General features: G+C 41.1%; 3 protein-coding genes across 4 annotated transcripts; all 3 read right to left on the bottom strand.

The window, feature by feature from the left end:
• Positions 1 to 61: 61 nt before the first annotated feature.
• LOC4328157 (uncharacterized) lies at positions 62 to 2,793 on the bottom strand. Its single transcript, XM_066307266.1, has 5 exons — positions 2,263 to 2,793; positions 1,293 to 1,672; positions 965 to 1,076; positions 815 to 875; positions 62 to 551 (listed from the first exon to the last, which is right to left on the bottom strand). Exons 2-5 carry the CDS (start codon positions 1,315 to 1,317, stop codon positions 258 to 260), a joined length of 492 nt encoding a protein of 163 aa, XP_066163363.1. The 5' UTR covers positions 1,318 to 1,672; positions 2,263 to 2,793; the 3' UTR covers positions 62 to 257.
• Positions 2,794 to 2,861: 68 nt separating this feature from the next.
• Positions 2,862 to 4,145, bottom strand: LOC136351262 (pentatricopeptide repeat-containing protein At1g18485-like). The gene has a single exon (XM_066307180.1). The coding sequence runs from the start codon at positions 4,143 to 4,145 to the stop codon at positions 2,862 to 2,864; it is 1,284 nt and encodes a 427-aa protein (XP_066163277.1).
• A 489-nt stretch (positions 4,146 to 4,634) lies between these two features.
• On the bottom strand, positions 4,635 to 11,173 carry LOC4328155 (calcium-dependent protein kinase 4-like). Of its 2 annotated transcripts, none has more exons than NM_001409257.1 (12): positions 10,716 to 11,173; positions 8,564 to 8,694; positions 8,165 to 8,206; positions 7,908 to 8,019; positions 7,727 to 7,805; positions 7,436 to 7,605; positions 6,417 to 6,543; positions 6,200 to 6,315; positions 6,013 to 6,120; positions 5,866 to 5,928; positions 5,590 to 5,763; positions 4,635 to 5,232 (listed from the first exon to the last, which is right to left on the bottom strand). In NM_001409257.1, exons 1-12 carry the CDS (start codon positions 10,995 to 10,997, stop codon positions 5,068 to 5,070), a joined length of 1,569 nt encoding a protein of 522 aa, NP_001396186.1. In that variant the 5' UTR covers positions 10,998 to 11,173; the 3' UTR covers positions 4,635 to 5,067. The 2 variants fall into 2 exon arrangements, with proteins under 2 accessions (NP_001396186.1, NP_001396185.1); NM_001409256.1 differs by having other exon boundaries at positions 4,635 to 5,226.
• Positions 11,174 to 13,549: the final 2,376 nt, after the last annotated feature.

Genomic DNA, 13,549 nt, shown 5'->3' with positions numbered 1-13,549 from the left:
GGAAATATGATGAACAGAAATAAAATAATAATAATTCACCATGTATACAACACTCAGATGATGGCAGCTTGGCAAAGGCGTATCCCGGTGTGTGATATTATTATCAGTATGGACAGTAACAATAAAGAAGATTACAAAAGAAAACGTGTGTATATATTTGACGCTGACATTGCAGTGCAGATTTGATCGACATTCATCCATGTTATTATTTGTAAATTATAACTGCCGACGCAATGTAGATGATTATGATGAGGAGATCAGGTGTGTCTGCTCCTCTGCTTCATCTGGACTGCAGTTGCTCCCATGATGGCAGCGAGAGTGAAGAGCGGGACGAAGAGGACGTTGGGGAGGAGGTCCAGCCTCTTCAGCTGCGGGATGCTCTGCCCTGTCCTCTTGAGGACGATGGCTCCCGCCGGCGCCGCCAGCCCGGCCATGATGAAGAGGCTGTCGTCGACCGCCGCCTCCTTGACGTTGTCGCGGATGTAATCCATGAACGCTTTCTTCTTTTCTTGGTCTTCGTTGATCAGTTTCCAAGTATCATCATAGAATTTCTGCAAGTCATAAGTCATGCACCGTTACGTAGTTCAATTTTTTTTTGACTAAATTTCTGTTAATCTAGGCCAATTTATTCAGAGCGAGGTGTCGCTTATCGGGAAATGTTTGTGCAAAACTATATCCCCAGTTTAATTTGTCTTTTTTTGGACTGCATTTCTGTAATCTAGGCCAATTAATTCACAGTGAGGTGTCGCTTATTGGGAATGTTTGCGCAAAACTACATCCTCAAGGAGGAAGAAGATTTGAAAGATAGGGTTACCTGAATTTTTTCGAGTGATGGGGTATCAAAATCTTGACCAGGTAGCACGGTGTTGAAATCTCTGCAGTAATTTGGGAAGATGAGATAGATAACAACCGACAACGAACAAGATTGCGCAGACAATAGAAATTTAAGAATGAGGGTGCTTACTTGCAGAACTCAACATAGGCAACATGAAAAGCTTCAAAGCTGTCGGTTTTCTTGTCCTTGAAATACTGATCATAAACTTGTCCGGTTGGTATACTGCTCCACCCTGGCAGGCCTGAAAAGAACAACAGCAAACTAACAATTCAGAACATGAAAGGGAAATAAAAGCTCCAGAATTGCATAATGTTAGCAATATCACACATTCCAATCAATGAGGCCTTCCTGAAGGAGATAAAACAGCTGTGCACAGATCGGTTCAACATACATGTGGCACTTGTCTATCTCAAGAGATAAAAACAAAGAACGAACTGAAAGTATTTACCAAACTTACCGAAGGCACTAAATGCAAGACCCATGATTGTTCCAGCAAAGAGGGCAAAACAGACTGTTTGCTTACAAGATTTGTGGGAACCAGTGTGTTTATATAGTTCAGGAGAAGAAAAGGAATGCAAGCTTGGAATGCATTCCTTCCTTTACTTTTATGTTACTAATGCCTTTTCTGCCCTTCCTCTTTGATTCCTCCCCTGGATTTGAAGCTAGAGTTGGCCTGGCATTGGAGAGGCAGGAATCATTTGAGGGGAAAGTTACCAACTCGGTCTCTGGTTGGGTTTTTGTAATGAGGATCAAGCTTTCATTTTATCTTCTATTGAATTTTATGCACAACCTCTTTTCCAGGTTAGTCAAAATCTGGCCATAACATTTTCCAAAAACCTGTTAAGTCGCAACGAGTGGTATTAGGAATTCAGAGCTACAAGTTATGGTACTTCAATTTTGTAGTGGCTCTGTGATCACTTTTAGCAATAAGGAGAAATCAAGGCAAAAGGTGGCGATAGGCATGCTTTTGCATATGCATACACTTTTGCTTGCATAAGACGAATTGAATAATCATGCTTTAGCTACTAAGAGAGAGATTCCTACTGCTAGTTCTTTTTTTATGTCTTTTGGATATTATTAGTTAATGTTCCAAATAAAATAACCCATTACTAAGACCTGCACTATAAACTGGATACATTGAGTTAGTTTCTCATACTACTCAAATTGACTGTATCAATATATAGAAAATAATAGCCCTTTCAGCACTGCCTAATCTGATGTATTTTAACTGGTCTTGTCTAGGACATCAAGCGCGATTGTACTGCATATTTAATTCTTCTTTGTTGGAACGACAACTAGCAGTGATTTAGCAGATCATGATCACAATAACAAAGGCCTGACCTGTGAAATTTCAGTGTCATTTCAAAAATAACAGTCACAACATATAGGAAGAACTCCATTGAAGAATAAAAAGAAAGCATTCGTACCATGAGAAGTCTAATAAGTTCCAGATTTCGAGCACCCGGTGTAATTTTGTCTAGGAGAAACCTGCAAATCAAATCCATAGCACAAGTTTGTCTTGGTGAAAGAGTCAGAAGGAGGAGCCTTTTTTCTTTACAAATATTTTGATTCATAAGAGAACTTCTGGCACATCGAATACTTTCAATTCGTTTGGTTCATCTCAGCACAGTTATCACTTGTCACACTAGGGCATCATGTTCGCATCAGAAGAGTACATGACTGAATGTTAATATCTTTGGATTATTCTGGCGGTTTGTAACCCGCTGGTACACAGATGCTTTCAATTCATTGGAGGCATCATGAGGCAGCAACCATGCTAAAGTCGGATCCAGTCCTGATGTAAAGGTGTATATGCATTGTTGAACGAAGATAAATATGAGGTGACCAAGGCAAAGCCACGAGTGGTTTCACTTTCAATTCCTCCAGCAGTCTTAAATATGTGACCAAAAAATAGGACTATACTCAAATCTGTTCCCAAAAATACTCAGTTGGCTTTCATAACAAAAGCGAAATTGCCTCCCCTTCCTCCACCTGTACTGGTTTCATGAAGGGATTTTAAGTCATATCAGGAACTAAGCTCAACCCATGTCAATCCAGCATCTTTTTCCAACCCATTGTCCTTCATCAATTCCCGCAGCTGGTCAATCTCCCCCCACAAGCCAAACCTCGCATACAAATTTGACAACTCAACATAAATGGTGCCATTGTTAGGCTCCAGCTCGATTGCCCTCTGAGCAGCCATCCTCCCGAGCTCAACATTGCCACAATCACAGCAAGCACTGAGCAAAGCCACCCATGTGGAGATGCCAAACTCACCTCCACAGCCTTTGGAGGTCACAATCTCCCAGGCCTTGATCACCATCCCTGCCCGACATAGCATGTTGACCACGCAGCTGAAATGATCTGGTGTCGGTGTCAACCCGTAATCTTCATGTATAGACTCAAAATAGTGGAGCCCTTTGACCACCTCCCCAGCATGTTGGCATGCTGAGAGCACAGCCAGAATAGTCAGTTCATCAGGCCGGACCCCTGAAGCCACCATCCGATCATATATCTGGATAACCTCTTTGCACATTCCGTGCCTTCCATATGCGTTCAGCAGCGCCGTCCACAGCACAACATCGATTCCAACAGCATTCACTTGCTGGGCGAGGTCAAACACGCGCTTCGCGTGGCTAACAAGCCCACACTTGGCATACATGTCCACAAGCGCACTGGTCAAGAACACGTCAGACTCCACAGCTCCCACCCTTCTGATCGCATGCCCATGCGCCTGTCCACCCAAATCAGCATCCGCCAACTCTCCGCAAGCTCTCACCACAGCCGTCATCGTGTACCCATCAACCTGCAATCGAAGCTCCGAAAACCTCCTTGCAAACTCCAGCAACGGTGCCCACTTCCCCGCGTTCACGTACCCAGCAAGAACAGCGTTCCCAAAGACGGCATTCCTGACAGGACTTTCGTCGAACAGCCTGCGTGCGTCCAAGAACCTGCCGGACCCACCGTAGGCCGCGGCGATCGCGCAGGACACGAAGACGCTGCCGAGCCAGCCGGACCTGGCGGCGTGGGCGTGGAGTGGCTCCGCCTCCGGCGCGGAGGCGTGGCGGAGCGCGGAGCACAGGGCGTAGGAGTCGAGCGGCCCAGCGGCGGCGGGGCAGCGGTGCGCGAGCGCGAGCGCGGGGAGGACGAGGGAGCGGAGGCGCGGGTGCGGGGAGGCAGCGGCGGCGGCGAGGAGGGAGTTGAAGGAGAGGCGCGGCGGGAGGCTGGCCGGGGAGGATTTGAGCAGCGCGGCGTGGATGATGGCGGCCGGATTTGGCGCCAAACGAGGTCGCGGCGGCGGCGGCGGCATTCAAGCATGCGCCATTGTATATTGCAGTGGAGTGACGAGTGAATATTGAGGGCGCTGATTGTAAATATTGATCTAGTCAGGGTTCTGTTTGTAAATGTTGACTGTGATACTGATAGGGCTCCTAAATTATACTAGCTCCAAATTAGAAGTTTGTCGTTTTTCATTAGCACAATTTCTTAATTATCAAATGGTATATTTTGTGAAAAAAATCTATATAAAGTTTTCTTTAAAAAATAAAAGATATATTTTTAAAATTTATAATAATTGCATAATTAATTATGGAATAGTGAGTTATCCCGTTTTGCGTGCGGCTAAGTTTGCAGTTTAGAACTTACGCTAAGGCACACTTGAAGTCAGTTTCTCTGAAGAAATTGGAAGTCTTTTTTGGCTAAATTTTGCAGTGCACTCAACAGAGGTTGAACTGAATATTAGTGAGCAAAAAAAAAAAAAGCATTTCCAGCAAATGGGAAACCGAGTTTCTCAAAACCTCAAACAAATCAACACTGCATAGACAAATACTCAAATAGATTTGAAAGTTGCTTAGCTCTGAACTAGTATTACAGCTGCTAGCTAGCTAGATGGCCTTGCAATATCACCATCTACATCTAGTACACAAGTTCACATGATCATGCAATCCCAGGCAACTTTATTGCGATGAATACGTGCAATCAAATCATACATATATAGAATTATGTACAAGGAGGAGAATGGGAGACTAGAACAGCATTTCTGCTTGTAACATTTTTTTTTGAAAAAAATATGTATGTACTCCGTACTACACCGAAACTTTATCTGCATGCTGCACACGGAACCTGGATGCTAAAAACTCAAGACACCCTCAACATCACATGGCACGCGGACAGGAACAAGACAACCTTTACAAGACTAATTTACGACGTCTCATCTCGGTTCTTACCGACGTTCACAGGGGTTGTGGATTTGGAGGTCCTCTTGGACTGGGAAGGTTGCTCATGCTCGCTGTCCGCAGGAGCTTGCGGAACTCCGACAAGCTTATTCTCCCGTCTTTGTCGATGTCGGCCTCCTCCAGCAATGGCTCGATGGAACCCTTCAAGCCAGTGTGCTGCACCTTGAAAGTAAACCTCAATGAGAAATACTACTAGTTTTGTTTCTGTCACAGTCCAAACATTTATACAGGATTAATTAGTCAAAATTAATCTCGCATCTAATTGCTGAAATAGCACACTGCAACAAACTGGTCTTCGATGTTGCACAAAGAAAAATGCTTTTCAATTTATCAAACAGGCCTCCTATACGTATGAGACAGGCCCCTACTATGTGGAGCATCGACTAACATATGTGAAAATCTGGGATTTTCTTTCTTGGTGTAAGAAATAATATCTTCTGTGGACAAAATCACTTCATTCACTAAATATGAGGTAGCTACATAAACCAACATGAACACAGAACAGGAATTGAAACTTACCATTCTGAGTTCATCTGGAGTGATGTATCCGTCACCATCCAGATCAAATTTGCTGAAAGCAGCCTGGCAGCGTAGGCCCCACCTTTCAGAGTCAAGCTCAGCCATTTGATGTATATGGAGGGTTGCTGCTACAAACTCTTCAAAGTCCACAAGACCATCAGTGTTGCTGTCGATCTGCCACAGAATAATATCACAGTTGAAGTACGACTCTGATAGATGGTAAGCTAGTTGCTCCGAAAATAAGGGGGAAAATAATAAAGAAGGCCTGACACTTACTGCTTGGATAATCTCGAGAACACGGGGGCCCTTCAATCTCCAAGGAAGATCCTTTGCAAGGGCCTATTGAAACATAAAAAAGACAATCAGAGACTTCAATTATGTGCCAAAGTGCATTTTCATTAAGAATATCCAGTAAGAACTTACATGCCGCATTTCCTCAATACTAATTGATCCACTTTTATCAACATCAATTGCATCGAACTGGTCCTTCAGATCTGCTAGTTCTTCCTCTTTTAGTGTACTTGCTAAAGCCTGAGCATGAAAGAAACCAACATCATTAGGAACATATAGTGAGAAAAGATATGTAAGATTAGTTGCACACAAAATTTACCCTCAGAGCAAATTGCTTAAAACGGCTGTACTTGACAAACTGACGCATGTTGGACAATACAGATATATCAACAGGGATCTCAGATGCTTCTCCTCCTTCTCTTACCCATGGATGCGCTAAACATATCAAAGCATAAACAGGACAGTAAGGATTGACAGCTGACGAAGATTCACTACTATTGTATTAAGACTATCTTAGATTAGATGTAGGAACTTACAGAGAGCTTGAGCAGCGGTTAATCTTGCCCTTGGGTTCTTTACAAGTAACTTTTTAACGAAATCTTTAGCACCTGAACTGATGCCTGGCCAAGGCTTCTTACGAAAATCAGGCTTGTTTCTTAGTACCTGATTATTAGAAGGCAAGGGGATGCAGAAGATTATGTACACCACAAGATGTCTATGTTGATTTAAATGCACAAAGATAATCAGCATTACAACAAAATGCTGGTTCATTGAAGAGGGAAACCATACTACCTAAGTACGTAACTGCATTCACAGGTTGAGTTGAATGCCTATTTTCTCTGTATCGTTATTTTCTAATTCAACAAATAAAGTGGAAATGTTCTCTGACGTGGCATATGCTGGCAGAAGACATACGGCAAGATGACGGATAAGACTGAAAATGTTCTCCTTCTGTAAATACACGTAATTCAAAAAAAAAAATCTAGCATAGTCTGATGGGAATAATGGTCCTAAGAGGATTCTATACTCAAATGGTGCCAGCTGTCTAGAACTAAGCACTGGAACATTGGTTGCTAAGGCTGTTGGAACCACAGGTTGCCCATTCATACTAATTGAAACTAGAAGTGAAGTTCAATTTTGCTACTCACTCTAATAGTCATAACATTACTACCTCCGTCCTAAAATATAACAACTTTTGGCTATGAATCTGGACACACAGTTGTCCAGATTCATAGCTAAAAATGCTTATATTTTGGGACGGAGGGAGTAGCATTCACAAAATATGATGAGGCTGTATTTTAGACAGCTAGTTCAGACATCACTCAAGGACAGCCTGACCAAGTAGCCAAGTGCCCTACCGTGTGAAAAATAATACAAGCTATGCTTATAAAAACTGACACATCGTTAACAGGGTAACAATGCCGCATAACTTGAAGAAATGTAGATAACACTGGTCCTCCATCACATAAGCACACCGACAACAGAGTAAAAGGTTGGCACTCTCACCAAACACATTTTGCTTGAAGCAAAAGCTTGGGAACAGTTCATCACTTACCTCTCTGAATATGCCATCCTCTGTCTTATTCCAAAAAGGGCGTCTCCCACAGAGCAAAATATAAGTTATGACTCCTATGCTCCAAACATCTGACTCAGGGCCAGACCGTCGTTTTAAAACTTCTGGTGCTACATAATAGGCACTGCCAACTATATCGTGAAACTTTTTCCCTACAGTAATGAAAGAAAACAATGAATGAACTGCAGACTTGTATGTCCTACTCAAATCAGAAGCAACAATTGGAAGCACATAGCAAAGATGCACATAAGCAAAAGCTCTTGAAATAAATACCTGGTTTTATGAAGTCTGACAGACCAAAATCTGTTGCCTTTAAAGGTGAGTCCTCCTTGGTTGATTTGAAAAGGAAGTTCTGGGAAGGAAAATAGGTACATTCTTACATGACCTGAGAAGTAATGAAATATCACCAAAATGTACACTAATTGCCAAGACATTGAAAGCGTTCAATTTCTACCTCGGGCTTCATATCTCGGTGAACTAGCCCATGCAGATGGCACTCAGCTGCCACTTTGAGCATCTGCCGCACCACCACTGCAGCATCTTTCTCACTATAACGGCTGTTCTTTCTGACAAAATGGAAGGTGCCAGTAAGTAATGGCCTTATGGCCCTAGAAGCTGTACGGGAATGGAAACTAAAGAATGATGACACAAAAAGATAGAAGAAAATGTATCAACTACAGAAGAAGAAATGGAGGATATATCTAATCTTACTTTGCCAAAATCCGGTCCAATAGTTCACCACCCTCACATAGTCTGCAAAAATAGAAAGGAAGCAAGGGTTGGTACCGTATGACTGATGGAAATCATATGTGGTCGTGCATACTCTCTTTAGATAATCTTGGAAACTATTGGGGCATAGCAAGGGGAAATGGTAAAGCATACTAAGAGTTCTGACCATATAAATGGTTATTGCCATGAAGACATGAATTCGAGATGTGATTTTGGAAGAACTGTGTATATATTCATATACTGTAAACAAATGATAGAGAATGCAACTGGCAGTAAAGACGTATTAGGATTTAGGTAGAAATAAAATGTAAGTGCAAGGAGTGTATATAGCAAATAACATTGTGCACGAAATGTAAGAGAAGCTAGTATATAACTACTTACTCCATCACAATATATACATATGAGTCATCTTCAAACGCATTGTAGAAGTGAACAATATTCTCATGGCCTTTAAGTTCTTTAAGAATCTTCACTTCTCTCTTTACATCCTCCACAGCAACAGGGCGAACCATCTGCCATAAAATATCAAAATTCAAATCGCCTTCAATCACATATCCTAAAGATAATGTAGAGTAGACAAACATAAAAGCATCTATACAGAGCATGCATCCAAGGCTCCAACCATGGATGAACATCGCAATATCTACTGTACAGACAGGTGATTGCATGTGCTACTCTAATTTAAATATAACAGATTATCTTCACTTAATTATGCAAGCTCATTCATGCATTATGATTATTTTATCCACATCCCACAAACATCAAGAAGCAAGCCGGTGGTAAGGACACAAATGTTATAAAATTGTGATCATGTGTGCAACAGAAGTAGTAGATCAACTCAAGCTGCACATCATACAGCCTAGAGCTGCCTGTGCCCAAGGCTGTGCACAATCAAGAAAACGAGTGAATTAGTTATACCAAATTGTCTACAAAGGTTATTATGTGAAACTAGAATTTAAACACAGTCCAACTAGCCTGTTCTATTATCATTGGTATAGTTTGAAACATAATAGCCGGTGCTCCAGTTACACTCCTTAACAAAGATGTTTGATTTTCTCACAGGTGGAATTGCCTCTTCTGCGATCAAGAAGTGGAGACCATTGACCACATTCTGGTGCAATGCCCCAAGTCCTGTCAGGTCTGGTGGGTGATCCTGACTGCTTTGCAGATACCGCAACACCTACCAGTCCGGCAAACAGACTTTGCTTCATGGTGGTTTAACACGTATCGAGGACTCAACAAAACCCAAAAAGGAGGCTTCGATTCAATTGTCATCCTGGTGGCTTGGGTGATATGGAAAGAGTGCAACAACCGAGTTTTCAATCATACACATAGGGATTGGGCGCAGCTCATCCAAGCTATCGTCAAGGAAGTGCAGCTGTGGGTAACTGCAGGGGTCAGGATGCCGAGGCTGAGTTTGAGCAGCATGCTGCTGTCTCTCCTAGGTCGTAGCTGATGTGGCAAGGAATCTGTTTAATGTTGTGGCCTGCTACCTAGCATGGCGGATTGTATCAAACTCTCTTTCTTAATGCAAAGATGCACAAACCTTTTTGCATATTCCCACCCAAAAAAAAATCACACAGGTTAACACAGTCACTTAACCTGCCACAGGCAAAATTGAGCATTTAGATCTGATTCTAGTTTTAACTATGATACTAATTTACTACAAAAATTATCTGGGATTAGTAAGTGGCCTTTTCTTCCATAAATTTACATTTTAATAAAAGCATTAATAAGGAAATGCTTAAATTTCAACCAAAGGTCCAAAGTATTTTTGACAAAATCAACGCCGTGTTGATTGGTATATGTATTACAAGGTCAAGTTGTGTGGAATGAAGAAAATGCCATCCACCAATACAAATATACCGTAGAAGAATACAATGACACGTTTTCCATTACCAGTTGGCTTTCCTGACTGGTCTTATCAAGAGAAAATCTAGTTACACTATGAACACCTAGAGGAGGTATCTGTCAAGATGAGAAATATCTCCATGAAAAAAAAATCAGATGAATCTGGAGACACCAACAAGAGCCACAAATACTAGTGCTCTATGTGAACTATTTACATGTTAAGTACATAAAATGGATCGAAGTTGGCAGGTTTACTAAAAAAAAGCAAGCGCCAAGGAAGAAGCAACAATCAGCTGAAATTAGTATGACAATGCACCAGATTTGGCGAGTAGTGCGCAAATAGCCAAAATTGAAAACATCGTAACCGTTTCAAAGAGAGCCACCTTTTGCCATTTCAGGGGGTAATTGAACGAGGTGAAATCCCCAACTAAACGATAAATGATATGATTAGGAGGAGTGTAGTGTAGGGCCTCACCGACAGCTAAACTACCCAAAACAACCAAAAATATCGTTGATGAATCAGAATTTTACTTGAGCTAAACGCCCAAAATTCGAGAAAACAATCTAAACAAAACCAATTCGCACTAGCTCAATCCGAAATGGAACTCCCGAATTCCCGCGAAACCGCAGCGAATCACACAGACCAAGCGTCAAAGTCCAGTAGTAATAGTATTAGTAGTACCTTGGCCTTGTCGATGCGCTTGACGGCGACGCGGTCACCGGAGGCCCGGTCGGTGGCGGCGAAGGTGTAGCCGAACTGGCCGTGGCCGAGCAGCCTCCCGACCTGGTACCTCCCCTCGAAGTCCCTCTCGTACCCGAACTCCACCCGCGCCGCCTCCTTCTCCTTCTCGCCGCCGCCGCCATCGGGGAGCTTCCCCTTGTGATCCCCCTTCCGCTGCTGCCGCTTCCCGCTCCCGCCATCGGCGGCGGCGGTCGCAGTGTGGGATGAGAAGCACGCGCCCATGGGGGAGGAGGAGGGTTTGGGTTGGGGAGTTAAGCATATGCGGGGGTTGGGTTTGCGCGTGCGAGTGTGGGTGAGGGTATATAGAGGAGGAGACAGCGCGGCGGAGACGACGACGAGGTGGAGGAGGAGGAGGGAGGTTGTTTGGTCGGGAGGAAGAGGAAGGTGGAGAGGAAGGTGAGGGAGAGGGGAGAGGGAAGGGGAAGGGAAGGGGAGGAGGTGAGGTGGCGGTCAACATGGGGCCCCCGGTCAACACTGTCTATTGTCAACACACTCACACACTGTCACACACACACCTCCTCTCCTCTCTTCTCTTGCTGTTGGTTTTTTTTCTTTATTTTTATACCTCTTGTGCTTTTTTAGCACTGCTACCCATGCTAAATTTTTCTTACTATATTTTTACTAATAATTATCTTAACCGTTTGATTTAGATAAACAGAAGTTATAAAATTCCGTACGTATTATCTTGAGATGATAATTATCTTGATAAAAATCATCAGTGTTAGTAAGAAAAAATTAGTACGTGTAGCAATTTTTCTTTTTATTATTTATAGGTTTAACTTTTTTTGGTATGAGGTGTGTCTTGTTTTTGATTTTTTTTATATAGGATAGATGCAATATACTAGTACTAATAAATTATTACAACGTGAAGTTGTTTTCATACGGTGTTTTACATTACTACGTTATGTCATTTATGTTGATATAATATAAATTACTTGGTGTGGTCAATTATATCGAGATAATTGAGTAATAGTATTTGGTTTCTAAGGCACCAATATTTTTTTTAGGATTTGGTCTTGTGTCTATATCAAGGGGGTTGTTATTGTATTAGTTAGCTACTTAGCTAAGTTTAGCTTCTATGGTTAGTGTTATTTTTGATGTTTGCGCTGCACTATCAGAATCAATTAGAATGATATAAAAACTGAAAGCAATAATATTGTAAAAGGTATTACATAGTACAGATCACTTGATGAACTCTTCAATGTACAATTCTATACTAGGCCCCATTTGATATAGGGGTTCGTTTAACCTTATAAGCCACATGCAAAACAAGAGAAATAACCATCGTATTAATTTAATATTAGCCATCGCAAACTTTAAAAATAAATTTATTTGATTTTTTTTAAAAAAATATCACATATGAAAAGTTTTAAAAATACTCCGTTCAATAATCTATGAAGTATGTTCACGGTAAACAAGGAAGTGACTCCTTCCAATAAGCTATTGGAAGTCGAAAAGAACATTGTCTAGTACAATGAATTATTCTATCCGTTCCAAAAAGAATTAAATCTTAGCAACAGATCTAGACAAGATTATATTCAGTTTCGTAGCAATGAGTTTAGGGCTCATTCGTCAGAATGGAGAAAATGTGAAGGAAAAATGGAGGATTGATTATTCCTTTGAATTGGGTACTGTAGATGCATCCGTTTCAAAGGGTTTACTACCTTGAATTCCAGAGGAACACTATTCCCTGCCCATGTTTTCACATGAAAAAAAAAAGAATCCACTCTAGCCTCTTTGTAGTAAGAATCACGTGTACGAAGAACAAGAAATTCCTATATTTTACGCATGCAATCCTATTCTATGTTTTTCGTATTTCAATATTTTTCCTATATATCTCACATTTCGAACAAGCCCTTATTTATTTTAGAACGAATGGTGTAAAGTATTTGACATATAACATCATCAATTTTGATAGATAAAAATTTCACCATATGCTTAGTGATGCATATACACTAACAATTCTTATAATGATTTATATCACCAATGTCTTCCTAGACTAGCTAGGACCATCCATAGCCGGCGTGGTTCTCTACCAGCAACCACTTAGTTCCAAATTTCCTCGGAGATAGATTACACAAACACTAGTACAGAATTTATATATTATTAGCTTTGACAAAACTATCAATCTTGGTCAATTCTCCACTGCTGCCTATAGAAGAAACATGAGTGCTGAGTATATTAAAACAATTAGTTTGATTTCTTCCAACTCACTATCAATCGTGTCAAGATACTCTCTTCGGCGTATTAAGCATCTTTTCGTTTGTGGTTATGGCCTGTTTTGACTTGCAGGCTTCCACGCTACTACAATTTAGATTCCTAATTGGAAGCAGTCTTGGTCAAAATAGACATCATTTTCTATAGCGTCCGACACTACAATCACTAGTATAAAATGTGTGAACATCAGGGATAACTAGTCTCTTGTAGTTCAAGATATTAACTGCGTTTGATATGAGTGGATAGAGTAGAAAAGTTTTGTTTTTCATATGCACGCTTTTCAAACTGCTAAACAACGTGTATTTTATAAAAAAAATACATAAACATTATTTTAAAGATCATATTAATCCACTTTTAGAGTTTGAAATAATTAATATTTAATTAATCATATGCTGATGATTCATCTCGTTTTACGTATTTTTGTACTCTTCTCCTTTCTACTCCTCTCAAATACACCTAAGCTAATGCACCGATCAATGATCAGGCAGACCTTGAAGAATATTTTTGGCTTTTGGTACCAAAGATCTACATTTTTTTTACATCGTAGTGTACTTAGA

Source organism: Oryza sativa, chromosome 2, assembly GCF_034140825.1.
Source record: "Oryza sativa Japonica Group chromosome 2, ASM3414082v1".
NCBI classification, from domain to species: Eukaryota; Viridiplantae; Streptophyta; class Magnoliopsida; order Poales; family Poaceae; genus Oryza; species Oryza sativa.
The sequence above is the reverse complement of the archived record's forward strand: the minus strand, read 5'-3'. Positions and strand labels throughout refer to the sequence as shown.

What these genes read in the sequence shown, in the direction of transcription:
- LOC136351262 (XM_066307180.1), bottom strand. Translation starts at nt 4,145, where the DNA reads ATGCCGCCGCCGCCGCCGCGACCTCGTTTGGCGCCAAATCCGGCCGCC.
- LOC4328155 (NM_001409257.1), bottom strand. Translation starts at nt 10,997, where the DNA reads ATGGGCGCGTGCTTCTCATCCCACACTGCGACCGCCGCCGCCGATGGC. An exon ending in ACCGAGATATGAAGCCCGAG is followed by an intron (nt 7,806 to 7,907) that starts GTAGAAATTGAA and finishes TTTCCTTCCCAG; the next exon opens with AACTTCCTTTTCAAATCAAC. An exon ending in GTATTGAGGAAATGCGGCAT is followed by an intron (nt 5,929 to 6,012) that starts GTAAGTTCTTAC and finishes ATGTTTCAATAG; the next exon opens with GCCCTTGCAAAGGATCTTCC.
- LOC4328157 (XM_066307266.1), bottom strand. Translation starts at nt 1,317, where the DNA reads ATGGGTCTTGCATTTAGTGCCTTCG. An exon ending in GCCTATGTTGAGTTCTGCAA is followed by an intron (nt 876 to 964) that starts GTAAGCACCCTC and finishes AAATTACTGCAG; the next exon opens with AGATTTCAACACCGTGCTAC. An exon ending in CATCACTCGAAAAAATTCAG is followed by an intron (nt 552 to 814) that starts GTAACCCTATCT and finishes TATGACTTGCAG; the next exon opens with AAATTCTATGATGATACTTG.